Source organism: Balaenoptera physalus (genome assembly GCF_965194825.1).
Source record: "Balaenoptera physalus genome assembly, chromosome: 20".
NCBI lineage: Eukaryota > Metazoa > Chordata > Mammalia > Artiodactyla > Balaenopteridae > Balaenoptera > Balaenoptera physalus.
In genome coordinates this window covers 62,445,496-62,462,521 of record NC_138901.1, presented here as the reverse complement: position 1 = coordinate 62,462,521, position 17,026 = coordinate 62,445,496, and the positions used below count along the sequence as shown (strand labels likewise).

General features: G+C 43.2%; 1 protein-coding gene across 3 annotated transcripts in view; it reads left to right on the top strand.

The window, feature by feature from the left end:
- The window catches only part of LOC309650267 (Golgi apparatus membrane protein TVP23 homolog B), a 52,571-nt gene that overhangs the window by 529 nt on the left and 35,016 nt on the right, over positions 1–17,026 (top strand). For 2 of the 3 annotated variants that reach the window (XR_014257484.1, XM_082441472.1), the window contains exons 2-6: positions 2,783–2,865; positions 4,049–4,193; positions 8,128–8,217; positions 9,433–9,564; positions 14,281–14,409. Coding sequence is in view for 2 of the 3 variants with exons in the window: in XM_082441472.1 (XP_082297598.1) it covers positions 2,783–2,865; positions 4,049–4,193; positions 8,128–8,217; positions 9,433–9,564; positions 14,281–14,409 (579 nt within the window). In the remaining variant the exon portion in view is untranslated. Of the gene's footprint in view, positions 1–2,782; positions 2,866–4,048; positions 4,194–8,127; positions 8,218–9,432; positions 9,565–14,280; positions 14,410–15,782; positions 16,964–17,026 lie in introns of those variants that run through there. The other variant, XM_082441473.1, reaches the window with a different exon arrangement.

The window sequence follows — 17,026 nt, the reverse complement described above, 5'->3', positions numbered from 1 at the left end:
TAATTACAGCCCTCACGTGTAGGACCAGAGATTAGTAAGAATCATTTCTTAGTTTCTAACTATTTTTTAAAAAGCTAAACTTTTAGTTAGATTTTGTAGGCGTTTTTTCGTCTTGAGGGGTTCCTGTGGCCCAGGCACTGTCCTAGGCCCCGGGGAAGGGCTGCGAACGGCACAGACGATTTCCTGCCCTGAATCGGAGGGTGAATTGGAGGGTGCCGGGGGTGTGGAGGCAAGATAAGTTAGAAGACTGAAAGTAGTTTTCACACGGCGATCACAGAGCCGGGGTGATGTGATAGCAGGTGTCTGCGAATAGGACAGCCTCGGGATTTAGGGTCGGAAAGCACCGCTTCGGGGAGGAGACCTGAGTGGGGAAAATCGGGTGATGGTCTGCACCTGCGCCCCGGCTGAAGGAGGCTGGAGAAAAACGGTCTGCACCTGCGCCCAGGCTGAAGGAGGCTGGAGAAAAATGGTCTGCACCTGCGCCCAGGCTGAAGGAGGCTGGAGAAAAACACACAACGGCGCTGACTGTTCCCACTTAAGCTTGTGGCCAGGCACCTCAAGCCAGCCCTTAGGGCCGCCGGGCAGTCGTCACCCTGCCCCCTCCGTAGCCCCCTCTCCCTCCCACCTAGGCTGCTCTCCAGGGCTTCTCCCTCAGACCTGCAGCGTTTCTTCCTGATCTGCTCTCAGCCCCTAGCCTTGCTGCTCCTTTCACTGAGAAGATGGAAGCCATCGGTGTCCACACCGCCTACCATCTCCAGCTTTCCTCGTAATCTCCTGTTTATTCTGCCTTTGTTTTATGTAACTGCACTGTCTGTGCTGCATTTTTTTTTTTGATGTGGACCATTTTTAAAGCCTTTATTGAATTTGTGTGAAAACAGTATTGCTTACTTTTTTTTTTTTTTAATGTTTTGGTTTTTTGGCCACGAGGCATGTGGGATTTTAGCTCCCTGACCAGGGATCGAACCCACACCCCCTGCCCTGGAAGGCGAAGTCGTAACCACTGGACCACCAGGGAAGTCCCGGTGCTGCACTCTTAAGCCGAGCCCTCTACTTGTGCCCTGGTTTCCATCCCCTCTTGCCTAAAGTACCCCCAGAGAATTCTAGCCTGTTGCCAAGGTGGAGGCCACTGGTCTCATAGATGTGAATCCATTTTACATTTTCTAGCTTCAGCTGTCACTCCACTCTTCCACCTTCATTTAATACAAGGGCTTTCCCCATACGTACTCTGTGTGTTCCCACTTCTGTGCCTGTGAACAGATACCTAGTCAAGGGGCCAGAGGGAGCAGGAGGCCCAGCGGGTAAGCTCTCCTTCTGGAAGCCTCCCCACGGCCTGGTCCTTCCCTCTGCTCCTGTTTGCACTCACGTTACTTCTGGCACTGATGACAGTCTGCCACGTGTCGTAGGTGATTGCTCCTTTGTTTATTCACTCATGCCTTCAACAGATACTGTAGCGCCTGGCCTGGTGCTGTGCTAGACGCTAGGATTTATTACAGTGCAGGGATGGAACTTGCCCTCCAGTAGCTTGGAGTCTAGGAGGAGGTAGGAGGAGTAGACGTGCAGTAAGAATATCCCGAGATAATTGTTCAAGTGGAGATTTGCCCAAGTGCTGTGGGAACGTGGGAAGTGGGATGCCTGGGGATTTCAGGGCAAGTTTCTCAGCTGTTGCAGTGTTTGAGCTGAAAGTTGAAAGGTGATTTGGTGTTTGCCTGCTGGTCCGCTTCATAGGGGGTGGGGAAGGAAAGAGCTTCTGGGTAGAGAGAGCATGAAGGGCAGAAAGGTGGGAGGGCCCGAAGTGTTTTCCCGAGAGCAGGTCGTAACAGCGGTGCTGTAGTGCTCAGTGGGAGGGAGCGTTGTCAGGAGGTGAGCACGGGGTCAGGTCGTGAGCTGTCGTGAGCTCTGGTTTGCTGTGCCTCAGGGATTGAAGTCTTATCCTGTACAGGGAGGGGCGCCGCTGGACAGTTTGGGCAGGGGGGTGACATGGAATGCTCTCCATTTAGGGAGATACTCTGGGTAATGAAGGGCTGGAGTAGAGCGGGGGTGAGACCAGAGATGGCAGGTGAGTGGGGAGGGGCTGGCACTGTGAAGGGGTGAAGGTGTGAAGCCTGGCTGAGGCTGCAGGTGAGTGGCAGTGAGCTGAGGTGCGAACCACTTAGAGACCTGAGGTTGAGGAGGGAAGGGAAGTCGAGGACAGAAGGGAGATTCAGCATCAGGACTTTAAAACATCTCTTCACGCTGTAAAGGGCACCTGAAGGAGCTTGTATTCTGATGGGAAACATCCACCAGGAGGACCTGAAGATACAGGAGACTGTAAATAAAGGGAAGAGTGATGGAACACGCCCCCAAGGAGGCGGGAAGAGAAGGGATTCTGCCTACAAGTAGCTGGTTTAACCTGGAGGAAAAGGGACAGAGTTGTGAGAGGGGTCGGGAAAACAGGGCTGCAGTCAGCTGATTTGGTGGAGGAGCCAGAGACAGTTTATCTCGGCAGCCTCCGCCTTCTCTGACCTGGGAGAGCCGCCTGACGGTGGCTGCCTTGAGTTTGCGCTTGGCAGCTTCTTGGGTGGGATGGAGACGGCAGGTGCTTGGGTTGCCACGTGGGGTTTGGCCAGGTGATCAGGGTCGGGGGAGGGAACTGCCCTCGCCCCTTCCCTAGGCTGGGAGTTCCAGGTGGCCGTGACCGCGTCCTGCCGTCGTCTTCCATATTGACTAGCGTGCTGCCTTGCATGTAGTAGGCATGCAATACGGAGTTTCATTCTGCTTCATGGATGTTTGCTTTTCCTATCAGGACAGTAATGATGACATTGAAGATGTTTCACTGTTTGATGCAGAAGAGGAGACAACTAGTAGGCCAAAAAAATCCAAAATCAGGTACGACAGTAAGTTACAAGACTCGGGTTAGTGTCTGGTGCTGTTCTGTCCATCGCCTGGTGCCAGCGACGGGGTTCGGGGCAGAGTGGTTGTGATGTGCTGGTGAATATTGTGAATTGCTGCTTTGCTCTTTAGTCTGAGGTGAGGTGACGTCTCACGTTTTCCCTGGAAATAATTGACATATGGCATTTTACTCAATACTGAGTTTTCAAATCTGCAAATCCAATTTTTTGAACACTGGTGTTTTTAATTCTGACTTTTGTACCAAGAATGCACCATTTCTTTAGATAGTTTCTGTAGATATATTACATTTTGATTTATTATGCAAATTTCAGGATTGTATCTTTTGTATCAACTAGTGTGAGAATATCAAGCCAAATATATTTCTATTCCAAACTTAGTTATCGCTAAAGAAATTCACTTGATGAAATCAAATTCTACCTGAACCTTGAAAACATCTCTAAGTGAGAAATGCCCGTCACAAAAGACCACATATTATATGATTTTGTTTATGTGTCCAGAATAGGCAAATCTATAGGGACGGGAAGTACATTAGTGGTTGCCTAGGACTGGAGAAGGGTGGGATTGGGGTAAATGGGGGGTGACTGCCCATGGGTTTAGGCTTTATGTTTGGGGTCATGAAAAGGTTCTAAAATTGATTGTGTGATAATTGCACAATTCTGTGAGTATACCAAAAATCACTGAATTATACTCTTTAAATAGGGGAATTGTGTGGCGTGTGGATTATATCACAACAAAGCTGTTGATAAAACAGCAACTATGCCTGATGGATACTTTGTCTTAATGCCTGAAGTGATTTCTGAGGGCCTAGAAATTCTTAGGGCATGATTTTTAGACATGTGAAAATAGCAGTCAGTCCTAAGAGTGTAGTTTCCTAATTCCTCTAAGCTTGGTAAAATTTCTTGTTATGTATTTTGTGAAAGTTTATAATCAATGAGGTGTTAAAGTCACGTTTACATAGTGTATTCTCTGTGACAGCAGGGCCTAGTCAAATAATGGGGCTTATGAAAAAAGAGAGGTAGGCGGTTTGCTTCTTCCTCAAGTCATCTTTTATTTTGACAAGACTCTGCATGGTTCTGCTATGGCTGAAACATTTTCATCTACATCTGCAGTACCTGTTGTAAATGTAATTGCATTTCTTTTATTATGTTTTGGTTTTCAGACATCCAGTGGCATCATTTTTCCATTTATTCTTTCGAGTCAGTGCAATTATAGTCTATCTTCTCTGTGAATTGTTCAGCAGCAGCTTTATTGCCTGTATGGTGACAATTATCTTGTTGTTGTCATGTGACTTTTGGGCAGTCAAGGTAGGTTTTGATTGTTTTTATTTTAAAATCGTATTTATATGATGAGATTGAATGACGTGTAAACAGTAAAAAAAAAAAAAATGACACTTAGCATTTCCGATTGGTGTTAATTTATCTTTTTGTTACCTTAGGCCTCACCTGTGTCAAAGTGCCAGTTGTGGCAGATCACGTGTAGGTTTACTGACTTGTCTGTGCTTTATGTTAACCTACATCAGCTTTAAAGTTAAACAAACAAATAAAAATGTGACCAGCAGCTATTGACTACACATATTACTTCTAATCCTCACCACTGGTTTCGCTTCAGGGTCACCTCCGGCTCTGCCGTGTATGATTTCTAGATAAGACCCCAGGGTAGTTTGTCCGCAAATAACTCAAGTACCGACCATTGCAAAGGCTCCTATGTGAGCTTGAGGGCCAGTGTCTCTCAGCCAGGGCCAGTTTTGCCCCCAAGGGGGACGTTCGTTTGTCAGTATCTGAAGACATCTTTGGTTGTCACAACTGGGGGTGGGGGAAGTGTGCTATTGGTGTCACACGGGTAGAGGCCAGGGTTGCCGCTAAATATCTTAAGGTGCACACACAGGGCAGCCCCCCACGTCAAGGAATCATCCGGCCCAAGATGTGGGTAGTGCTGAGGCTGAGGGATCCTGTTGTAGGGGATAGAAAAGAGTGTAAGAAATGGTTCAAACTCAGAGGCAGTGGTAGGTAGAGGCATGGATGGATGGAGAGATAGGTATATAGATAGAGGGGCATGTGGTAAAGTAACTATGATAAAATATTAAATGTAGACACTAGGTGATAGGTATATGGGTATTCACTGTAAAACTTGACTTTTCTGTGTATTTGGAAATTTTCATAATAAAATGGTAGGGGGAAAAATTGAAGGCAAAAAAAAAAAACGGCAAAAGCTACTTTTGGAATTTGAGGTATGTATATTGATTCAAAAACCAGTAAGATGTTACAGCTCTGCTCATGCCCACCAACCCAGCCATTTTTAGATCTTTTGATTGTTACAGATATCAGAAGTGGTTGGCTTGGTGGTGGCCAGTTTCCGTAGGCCACAAAATGCTGAGAATAAAGATTACAAAGGTCTGTTTCCTGTAGGCTTTTCTTTTGTACAGTCTTCTTTGCCTTGTATTTCTTTGAATTTCTTCTGTTGCTTTATGCTCTAAAGTGTTTACTGTATCCAGGTCACAGTTTTGTTTTGAGGAACGTTTCTTTTTGTTGTTCATGTAATTTCTGCTTAGTCAAATAGAACACCACCTTCAGTCAGTTCTTCCTGGTAATTTCCAAAAATTATATAATTAGATCCTTGTGGGTTTAGAGTTTTAAAAAATATGGCCAGAGGGAGTTCCCTGGTGGCCTAGTGGTTAGGATTCCGGGCTTTCACTCTATAGCCTGGGTTCAATCCCTGGTCAGGGAACTGAGATCCCGGGATGCAAGCCGCAGCATGACCAAATTAAAAAAAAAAAAAAAATGTGGCCAGAAAGTATATTTTCTGATAACATTTTTTTTTTTAAAAACAAGGGCTTAAAAAATACCCTTTCATCTGTGGCAGAATTACTTACAGATATGCAGACAATTGAGATATGAAATTAAGAAGTCAAGAATGGGGAAATTATTAAATGGACTTGGGGAAGGGGGTGTGCAGGGTTCTGAATGTAGTTAGAACAGCAGTGTGTCGTAGTTGTAAATCTCAAGGCAGTTGTCAAAAGAAGATAATTATTAAAAAAATAAGAGATAAGATATTTAAAAATTGAAAAGAACTTAAATGTTATAACCCATATGGGGCTTTTGTCTTATTCTTTATTTTGAGAAATATAGTAAAAAAAGAATAAATAGTTGTTTTCAAATTTTTATGGTAACTATTAGTAAAATTTAAAACATGTGTGTCTTCCACAACATTGGAGAAGACAGGAGCAACTAAAACATAAGTCAAGAGAAGAACAAAGCAAGCGTCCAGGCACCTGAAATATCACAGGGCAGAGTGCAAGGGGATGGGAGCAGTAGCAAATTAGTTGCAGCTCTAGATGTAATTTGATTAAACCCTCTTTTTAAAGATAAAAATTCTTAGATTTGGTCAAAAATCAAAGTCCAACCCAAAAGATCTAACTATAATTGTAACATTAGAAAAAGTAAAAGAAGGCAAAGATAAGACCAATTCAAACAAAAAGAAACTTGACATTGTATTATTATCAGACAAAACAGAAATGAGAGTAAGACAGCATTCAGTGGAACAAGAAAGGTCAGTTGATGAGTCACGGTGAGGATCATTCACAGAACGACATCACATCAAACGATAGTGAAAAGCTAGAAACACTAGAGAAGATGGAGGAACACTGTCGTGACAGAAGTGTAACAAACCACTGCCTTTGCAGATCAAAGCAACAAAAAGTATGTAAGGTTTGAAGGATCTGAATGAAATAACAAGGTCGCTTTCATAGCAGTATTTGGAACTCTGTATGTAGAGGCATAATACCTTCTTGTTCAGTTCCTGTGGAACATTTACAAAAGTTGACTAAATATCACTATGAAGAAAATCCAAAGAAATTGCCCAAAGCAGCTACATTTTCTAGTCCAGTACAACAGAACTGGAGACTAATTAAAAAAGGTTGTCAAAATTGGGATTTTTAAAAAGAGCCATTCTGCTAAATATCTTGGCTTAAAAAGGAAATAAAAACTGTAAATATAGATTATTTACACCTTAATGATAATGATCATCTACATTTAAACTTTTGAAATGTGTCTAAAGCTGAATTCAGAGGAAAAACAATAGACAAAAGGCTTTTATAATTAGAGGTCTAGAAGTTTCAAAAACAAAAATAATAAGCTTGAGAGAAATTCGGACAATAAACTAATAATGACAAAAACAGCAAGTAAAGAATTGGAAAATTGGAAAATGGAGGAGTTTGAGACTATTCTAAGAGCTGTTATTTGAAAGTGCCACTAAAATAGACCTCTGGCTGTTCTCGGTCTTCTTTGCCAGCTCTTCTCTTTTACTTAACCTTTGATTGGTAGCATTTCTACAAAACGAAGTTTGGTCTCTAAGGCTCCTCCTCCTCTTCTCCTTCTGTATTCCTTTCATTATGTTAGGGAAGCTATCACAGCAATTTGTTACATTAGCTAAGAGGGAAAGAGCTTGGTGCATTTCAAGTACTGAATGAAGGTCAGTGCCTATAACCATAGTCTTCGTTTGGGCTGCTGTACAGAATACCAGAGACTGGGTGGCTTACAAACAACAGGAATTTATTTTTCCAAGTCCTGGAGGCTGGAAATCCAAGATCAGGGTGCCAGCATGGTCAGCCTCTGGTGAGGGCCCTCCTCCGGTTCCAGACTGCTAATGTCTCGTTGTATCCTCACATGACTGAGAGCAGAGAGAGGGTGAAAGCTGTCTCTTGACTCTTATGAGGACACTAATCCCATTCACAAAGGCTCCGCCCCCATGGCCTCATCTAATCCTGATCACCTCCCAGAGGCCCCCTCTTGATACCGTCACTTGGTGATGGGGTGGGGGCAGAGTTTCAACCCATGCATTTGGGGGGACACAGTATTCAGTCCATAACCTTTTTTAGAGATACATAGTTATAAAGTATATGTAGCTGTGGTCAGGATATATAGGAAAAAGTAGGTCCCAGTAGCTAAAGAGCAAGGGGTTTAGAAACACATTAGGGAACTGGAGAAAGGACAAGAGTTCGTGAGGGAAAAGAAGGGTAATGTTTATGGATGTGCTGACCCTGTCACCTCTGCCCCTGTGGGGCCTGCCATTGCCATTTTATTTACTCTTGTCCAGGCCTGGTACGTAGTGGTCTTTAACTGGATATTATGGTGGGAAAGCTGATGATTTCTTGTTTGTGAACTGTTACACTAAGATACGATGTTATGGTAGACCTGTAAATAATGTTTTTAAAATGTGTGTGCATATATTAATCTTTACCAGAATGTCACAGGTAGACTAATGGTTGGCCTGCGCTGGTGGAATCATATTGATGAAGATGGAAAAAGCCATTGGGTGTTTGAGTCCAGGAAGGTAAACTGCTTTTGTTTTGTTTTGTTTTTTTTTTTTTGAGTGTCATTCAAAAACTTATGTGTAGATACATTTGAGTATTTAAGGGTCAATTACCTAAACACTTCAGCTGCATGTACACATAAGGGACCGCCCCAGATCGCTTGGCATGGTATAGCACAGAACCAGATGGCCTTAAAACTTGCCGTGTGTTTCTCTGTAGTTCCGACTAGAAACGGGGCGTGTCCAGGAAAGAACCCTCAGAGGGCTTGGGCTCAGGGTTTATGTCGCATGCTTAGCTGCCTCCCAGGGGCTGCTGCTTGAAGGGTCTCTGTTTGGGACCCTCTGCCCGGTGTGCCTTGCCTAGTGTAGCTCCCTCCACTGGCTCCGTCTGTCCTTGCCCCCGGGGTCCTCCTCCGTTCGTGCGCAGGAGAAGGAAAGAGGAGGGTTGCAGCTGGATAGAAAACCTGAGTCAAGCAGGGAGCAGTCTGTTCTTCAGGCTGCGCCCTCAGAAGCCCTAGGGGACCTTGCTCTGTTTGGGATAAGCCTGCTTATCTGCAGTGGAAATCAGTTTGGGAGCCAGAGGACAAAGTTCCTGGAGACAACGCCAGTTAAATTGCTTGCCTTCTGCTTGGAAGGGCCCTGACTAGGACTCCTCAGAAAGCAGCTTTGTGCCCAGTGAGCCCAGAGTCCTTTATCTTATAAAATCTACCTTGGAAACCACTCAGCGCCCTTTTAAATTCCTGGGTGTTGCTGAGACATTCTGGTCATTGTCCGGAGTCCCTTGACTCCATTTCTTCCTGTGGACCCTGACTTGACCTTTTAGTCTCCAGGATGACCATAGCCTTGATTTCCTGAATCCTCACCTAAGAAGGCATCTTTCAAAGCTTGCTTATGAATAATCAGTAAAAGTGCAAGAAGGATTGACTAGAAGCCTGTCAGAGGCCACCCTTAACTGTCTTGGGTGATGACAAACTGTCCACTCTGCCCTGAAAATGAAACGTTCTCGATTTAAAACAAAGTATGTTAAGACCAGTTCCAAAAATTACAGTAGTGGTAGATCTACTGTTTTGTTTGAGGGGGATTGTGGGGCAGGGGGTAGGAGTTCTAACTTGGGACTTGGGTTGTCTGTATTAATTTATTTGAATTTGAGGGTAAGGGGTTTTTCATTAAAAATGTTAAACTTTTTGCTGATAAGTATCACAGAACATTGGTTATTAAATTCATGTTCTTTTGTAGGCCTCTTCTCAAGACAGTAAAACTGTTTCAGAGGCTGAGTCAAGAATCTTCTGGTTAGGACTCATTGCCTGTCCGGTGCTGTGGGTAATATTTGCCTTTAGTGCCCTCTTCTCCTTCAGAGTGAAGTGGTTGGTGAGTATCAGTGTGGAGCTGTCAGTGACCCACTAAGGTGGCTGGTGGACCACCTGTGTTAACATTAGGGGCCCGTCCTGAATAGGCAGCTTCATCATGTATTTCCCAGGTTTGGTTTCTCACCTCTGCTTTTCTGTAAGTGCAGAGAGCAGAGTCCCGTGAAAGACTCCATCTCACCAGTTCTCCAAGTGCTTAGCAGAATTTGATTTTGCCCATCTTGTTCAGTGATTACCACATTTATCACATAATCTTGTCGGTCGGGGATGGTCAGTATACTCCAAACATGCTTAGCTTGGTTTGGAACTAACAGAGTGGTCTTTTCTGAAAATACTGGTTGGTAACCTGTTCTGGTTATCTATTGCAACAGTCATTTTATGATCTCTCGCAGTTTCACTGGTTCAGAAGTTTGGAAAGGGCTTGTCTGGAAAGTTCTGGCTTGGGATCTTTTGTACTTGTGGTCAGACAGTGGCTGGGGGCTGGTGAGGCTTCTCCTCTCTGTGGGGTCCCATGGCCTCTCACGCGGCCTTTCCACATTGCTGCTTGGGGCTTCATTACAGGCTGGTGGCCTCATGGCCGTTAGACTGCTTACTCGGAGGGTCACAGCTCCAGTTGAGAGTGTTTTAGCTCACAAGCTGTATTACCTTGTACAACTGTGTTAGTTTGCTAGGGCTGCCATAACAAAGTATCACAGACTGGGTGGCTTAAACAACAGAAATTTATTTTCTCCCAATTCTGGAGGTCTGTCTCTTTGGCTTGTTGACTGTCTTCTCCTGGTGTCTTCACGTGGTCTTCCCTCTGTACATGTCTGTGTCCTAATCTCCTCTACTTATAAGGGCACCTATCATATTGGATTAGGGCCCACCCTAGTGACCTTATTTTTCCTTAATTCTTTAAAGACCCTGTTTCCAAATACAGTCATATTCTGGGGTCCTGGGATTATATATACATATAAACATATACATTTTGGGGGAACAAAGTTCAGCCCCTGACAACCACCTAGCCTCAGAAGTCACAGTATCACTTTTGGCACCCGTCCACATTCAGGAGAATGGAAATTAGGCTCTACAACTTGATGGAGTAAGAAGGTTCTAGAAGAGCATGTGGAGATACAGTTGCTACCATCTTTGGAAAATATAGTCTGTCACTTAGCCCAAACTGTGTGTCTTATTCTTTTAATAATTGATTTTATCTCACTTAATGCTTATTGGTATCAGATGTATTTTGGCCTTAATTGTGTTTTTTCCCCCTGTTTTTAATATTTCCTTGTCTAGTTCGCTGTATAGGTTCTCTTTTCCTTTGTGCATACACGTACATAAATACTTTCCCTTTTGAGATTTGGAAGGTGTATTTTCTGTTTTTAGTTTTTCTAGTAGTTATCTGTATCACATAACCCTCTTTCATGCATTTCATGTATCATACCCTCTTTCATGAATTAAGAAATGTATTTAATGTCTTGATTTCCTGCTGTGAAAGATGTAAAGTTAACATTCATGCCTTCTCCCACCCTTCCTCCCTGCTTCCACTTCTGGATTTTTGTTGGTTGTAGTCTTACTTTAGTTATTTTAAGTAATATACTTACTCCTGTTTATTGACTTAGAGACTGTTTAGAAAGGGAATGAAACATTCTTATATTCCCTCCTTTGTTTCTTCCCTTTCTATGCCTGAGCTTTGTTTGTTCCAATATTATTTTTGTTATCAAGGTTTATAACAATTACCTTTTGAAACGATATTTGTTACTGGTTGTTCAGTCTTTGATCTACTTTTAAATAAATTGATTCAGTCCTTTTATTGCAGCTTCTCCTTTACCTCTTGGTTGGCTGAATTTCATTGTTGGGTGATTTTTTTCAAAAAACTTGTGGGTGTTGTTTTCCTTTGGCTCTGTCATGTTTAAGAATATGAGCCTGTTGACTTTATTCTTGAATAAACTTTTGTTTTTTCTTTTCTTTATGAATAAACTCTTTATGCTTGAATAAATTCTTTATTTCTTCATTCTTGAAAAAAGTTTCTTTATTCTTTTTTTTTTTTTTTAAATTATTTATTTATTTTTGGCTGTGTTGGGTCTTCGGTTCGTGCGAGGGCTTTCTCTAGTTGCGGCAAGCGGGGGCCACTCTTCATCGCGGTGCGGGGACCGCTCTTCATCGCGGTGCGCGGGCCTTTCACTATCGCGGCCCCTCCCGTTGCGGGGCACAGGCTCCAGATGCGCAGGCTCAGTAGTTGTGGCTCACGGGCCCAGCTGCTCCGTGGCATGTGGGATCTTCCCAGACCAGGGCTCGAACCCGTGTCCCCTGCATTAACAGGCAGATTCTCAACCACTGCGCCACCAGGGAAGCCCAGTTTCTTTATTCTTGAATAAAGAATTGGCTAAGTTAATATTCTTGGGTCACAACTTTTTTCTCTCACCATTTAGAAGACATTACTTTCTCATTTTCTAATATTGAATATTGTAGAGAAATCTGAGGCCTGGCTTACTTAACCTCTATGTAAGGGAGTGAATTGTTTTTCTCCCTGGACAAATAATTTTTGTTAATCATTCTTGAAGTTTTAAAATAGCATACATAACCAGATTGTCTTTGTGTTTATCTTTCTGTATTGCTTCTTCTGGAAACTGTGTGCCCCTCTAATATGCAGGCACAGGTTTTGCTTTGAATCAGGAAAATTATCTTCTTTTGTCTTTACATTTATTTATGTTCTGTTTTTTTGGTGTCTCTAATTCTGAGGTACCAGTTACCTCTGTGTTGGATCATTTTTATCTGTTCTCATCTACCATCTTAAATGCTTTCATCTCTCGTCTTTTTCCTTTCTGGTTATTCACTCAGCACATCTTTTTAAAAGAGTCTGCCATATGCCAGAGCTGTCCTGGGTGCTGGGGGTATGATTAAGGGCCTGATAAACAGGATAACTGCTCCGATAGCACCAGGTTCTAGTGGAGCAGAGTGTAGACAGACAGCAAATAAGGGTTGTTAGAAAGGTGATACAAGGTAACAGAGTGGAGAGTGCCAGGGAGACCGGAGTGGGCTGCTTTAGCAAGGGCTTCTCAGCGTTTCCTGAGCTCTGCCGGCTCCGTTTTCAACTCTTTCTGGTGTCTTGTCTTACCTTCATTCTCTCTGAATTCTTATCTTTAGGTTCTTCTGTAGGGTGACGTATGCTTCAGGAATGCTTTTATTTTGGTGGACTCTATTTCTTTTTAGAATCAATTCTTCGCCTGCCTTTTGCATACTGTGTTCCTTTCTTCTTTTTGTTTTCTGCTGTGGTTCTGCGTAGCTGCCTTTCCCTGTTCCCCTCCCCATTTTGCTCCTGTTCGTAGTGGCAGCTCTGTCCAGACCTTCTCTTTATGCTGGTTTCGTGTGGGTGAGTTCTCCTTGCCTGCCTGTCTTGTTGCCTGAGACATCTGGGCTCTGCTGTGAGCTGCGGTTTGGTCGCCTGAAGGCGCAGGTGTGAGGAGGGGACCGCAGCCCTGCCGCCGGCTGCCTCGGCTGGCTTGCTCGGGTTCCTTCCCTTACGCAGTGGAGTTCTTGTTGCTCTGTCGTGGCTCTGCCCTCCTGCTTCAGATCGTTTGTGAGCCCCTGGAGCCTGCACCTCTCTCTGGGCAGGCAGCCCAGCCTTTCTGTGGCAGTGCTTCCCCTTCCCTAAAGCAGAGCCGGGAGAGGGGGGTGAAAGGCGGTTTGGGCTCCTGTTTTAAGACCACAGGGCAGGAAGGGGGCATCCCGTCCCTCAGGCTTCCGCACCCACTCTTCTCTGCGGTGATGGGCTTGATGACCGTTGGCCCTCCCGCCTCTCAGACCATTTGCTTATTCTAGAACGGGGCTTGGCAAACTGTGGCCTGCAGGCCAAATCTGGCCTTAGCCTGTTTTTGTAAATTTGTGTTGGAACACAGCCTTGCCTGTTTACATATTGCCTGTGGCTGCTCTGGGGCTAGAATGGCAGAGTTGAGTATTTGCAACAGAGACCATATGGCCTGCAGAGCCTAAAATATTTATCATCTGGCCCTTTACAGAAAAGCTTTGTAGAATATTTAGCCGTGGGATCCCCTCATGTTGTTCTAATTAACTTTTCTTCAATAATATTTAAATAGTAGGCTTGCGTTTCTTATTCTCAATCCTTAGCGGTCTTAGTGGGGTCACCTATAGGATTGTGGCCACAAGGAAGAAACAACTCTGCTGAAGTGCATTTCTTCCTAGTGCTGTGTCCCCCCTCTGCCCACTCCCCCCACCTCCTTGTCACAGAAGGCAAACCCCTGTTGGTTGCTACCTTGAGGCACCGGTTTGCTTTCTTAGAAGCCACTTGTTGCCCACACATTAGCATAGAGCAGAGACTCAGCTCTGTGTGCTTTCAGTGTGTTGAACTTGATCTATCTCTTGACCATTCTTTTGGAATTCTTAAGGAAATAGTTAACATTTGAGCCCCTTCTGAGTCTCATTTACTTTTTTTATATCTTTACTCACAGAACCATGGAAAATATTAGAGAATGGTCCCCCCACTGCACCCCCGGGGCTGGCACAGAGCATGTGTGTTGATGGGTGCTTGTTGGGTGGTACAGAGCGCGCGTACTGGACGGGTCTGCTCTGGGAGGGAGGGCGCACGGGAGTCTCACGGCCACAACCCCCCTTCACAGAGCTTCCTCTTCCTGCTCTTTCCCGAGACAGTCTCCGCGTTTTGTTTATGGCAGAGAGACGGTCAGTGTCAGGCCCGTAACTGTTGGTTATTCCCCTCTCCCAGGCGGTCGTTATCATGGGTGTGGTGCTGCAAGGGGCCAACCTGTATGGCTACATCAGGTGCAAAGTGGGCAGCAGGAAGAATTTAACCAGCATGGCTACATCGTACCTTGGAAAGCAGTTTTTAAGACAAGTAAGTGTTCTCTGGATGTCAGGGTAATTTGGATGCGGTCAGTGACTAATGCAATGATGATTTCTAACTCTTGTAGTGTTTAATTTCTATGAAGTACTTTAAAAAAAGTTTTTTAAAGGGACATATTTAAGTATGACATGATGATGATAAAGTTATTTTAATTTCGCTTTGGAGGCTTTTAGGGCATTCCAGAAATGTATTGTCGATATCCTGAAATTATTTTAAAACCAGAGGGATAAATGTTCATTGGTAACTTTTTTTTTTTTTAATTAGCTGAAGTTCAGTTGCTTTCCATTACTTCCGGTGGCTCTAAATGAACAATTTTGAAGAATGTATCAATATATTGTATGGTTTTAGGGTTTATAGTAAGAACAAGTTAGAAACATAATAAGCCCATATAGTTAAAGATTGTTTTAAAGTACTCGGTTTGTTTTTGAAGGATGTATAGGTTTTACTATAGTTCCCCGATATGAAGATTTAAATCGGAGTTTCCCATGGGGTAAGTGGTTTTCATAGGTAAATGGTAATTGGTAAAACCTTTGGGAGATTGATTAGGTCTTTGTATGAGTGATGTCTCGTGTTTGTGTTCATGCAGTAGGTTGGGCAGGTAACGTTATACAGGACGGTTACGGGTTCTCAACCTGGGACATGCATCAGAATCTCCTGGAGGGCTAGAGCACAGATTGTGGGGTCCTACACCCAAAGTTTCTTATTTAGTTGCCCTGGGGCCGGGTCTCATAGGTCGCGTGTTTGCAGGTTCCCAGGTGGTACTGATGTTGCTGGTTCAAGGATTACATTTGTGACTAAAGCCCTGAGAGGCTAAGTGACTTCTCAGGAACATACAGAAACAAAGTGGTGCAAAACTAGGGCTTAACCCAGCTCTCTTGAAATCCAGTGCCGTTTCCTGTACAGTTTCTCTTATATAAAAGTTAAGAAGTAGGGAAAATGAGGATTCTTGTAGGGACATGACTCTCCTCCTGAGGGGTTTTGCAGAGTCCCAGTATACCTTGCTGGGTAAGGTCCACCTCATGGTAATTGTCAAGTGTGTGCTTAATAGGTTTTTTTTTCCCTTACGATTACCAGCATTCAGGTGAAATTGAACCTTGAGCTTGACATACATGGACAGGGTCAGTAGACTTACATGGCACTTGGTGATGCTCTGCTCAAATGAGAGTGACTTGCTGGACATCTGGGTGGACCCATTGCTTTACTTCTCTAGCATGACAGTAATTTTTAACATAGTTGGGCCATGGGATGCCAGGTAATGTAGTAGCTGGCTGTGCTGGCAATTACGAAATGTTTTCCTAGTGCTTTAAATCTGGTATGTTAAGTAAAATAGCTTTTAGTGTTAAGGAGTTGTTTCTCTTTTGCAGACCACTGGAGACGATCAGACCTCCTGAAGAGTGAGGGAGCCTGCGTGTTCTTTCCATTGGGAACAACTGAAGGGGGTCTTGACTCTGAACCTTTAGAACTCAGTACCTATTGCAAAGAGGAGTGTTGGGTTTGTTTTTCCATTTTAAAGTTTACTTTAAAAAAAAAGGAAAAGTAGTTTTCATATTAAGTTTTTACTTTCTAGCATATGGGGCTTGAAGGTGTGGTGTAGCTAGAAACATTGTTAACATTTGGTTCATGGTGTACATATGTATATGCACATAGTTGTGTAAGATCCATGTGTCTTAAATTAACGGAAGTGTTTGTGTTCATGCCCATATGGAATGGAGACCTTTGCATTTTGACCCACAGAACAAGAAGGACGTTCCTAGTCTATCTCAGAACTCTCTGTGTTTACATACTATTTCTGTAGATTATTTCAGGTTTTGCTTCCATGGTAAGAGTGAGCACTTTGGCTTATATATAGAGTTAGAAATAATTGTTAATTTTACACTTAATACATACTTCATGATGAAACTTCTTATCCTAGGCGTTTACAGGCAGGTAAAAACCAAATTTGGGCTATTGGTGTTAACTGGTTTCTAAAATTTTGTTTATTTTTATTTGTAATGAGTCACGTACTTAAGGCCCAGTTAACATAAAAGGAATTTTCGTAGTTTATGTTCATGGGATACGTAGGCATTGCTGCTGTTCTATTTATTTTTGGGGAAAGATAGCCAGATTTTACTTTGGAACCTTCCAGAAGCTCTTCAGTGGTCCTTGGCCTAATGAAATCGATCTTTTACCACTAAAAGAGTATTATTCTTATGTCATAGTGAGAATAATCATTTCGATACTTGGCATTGTAAATGCCTAGAAGACGTTTTATTTTACGAATCTATTTTTTTTCTTGCTATAATGGGGATATTGTAAATCATGTATTAATGGTATTTCTTAAAACAATATATGTAACAATCCGCAAACTATTATAGGCATCTGTAAATTCTGTTGTAGGTACTGTAAATTTTGTTTTAAAGGGCAGATAGATTATTTTGTGATTGTATTTATACATTGTTAAAAATTTTTTGAAGATGTTTTGTTTAATTGAATGTATCTTATTGGCGTGATAGCTTTGAAGGTGCATAACTTTATATTTGTATAAAACTCTACTGCTTACAAAGCACTTTGACACTCGTAATCTCATTTGATCCTCACGACAAGCCTGTTATGTGTGATGCCGGTTTAT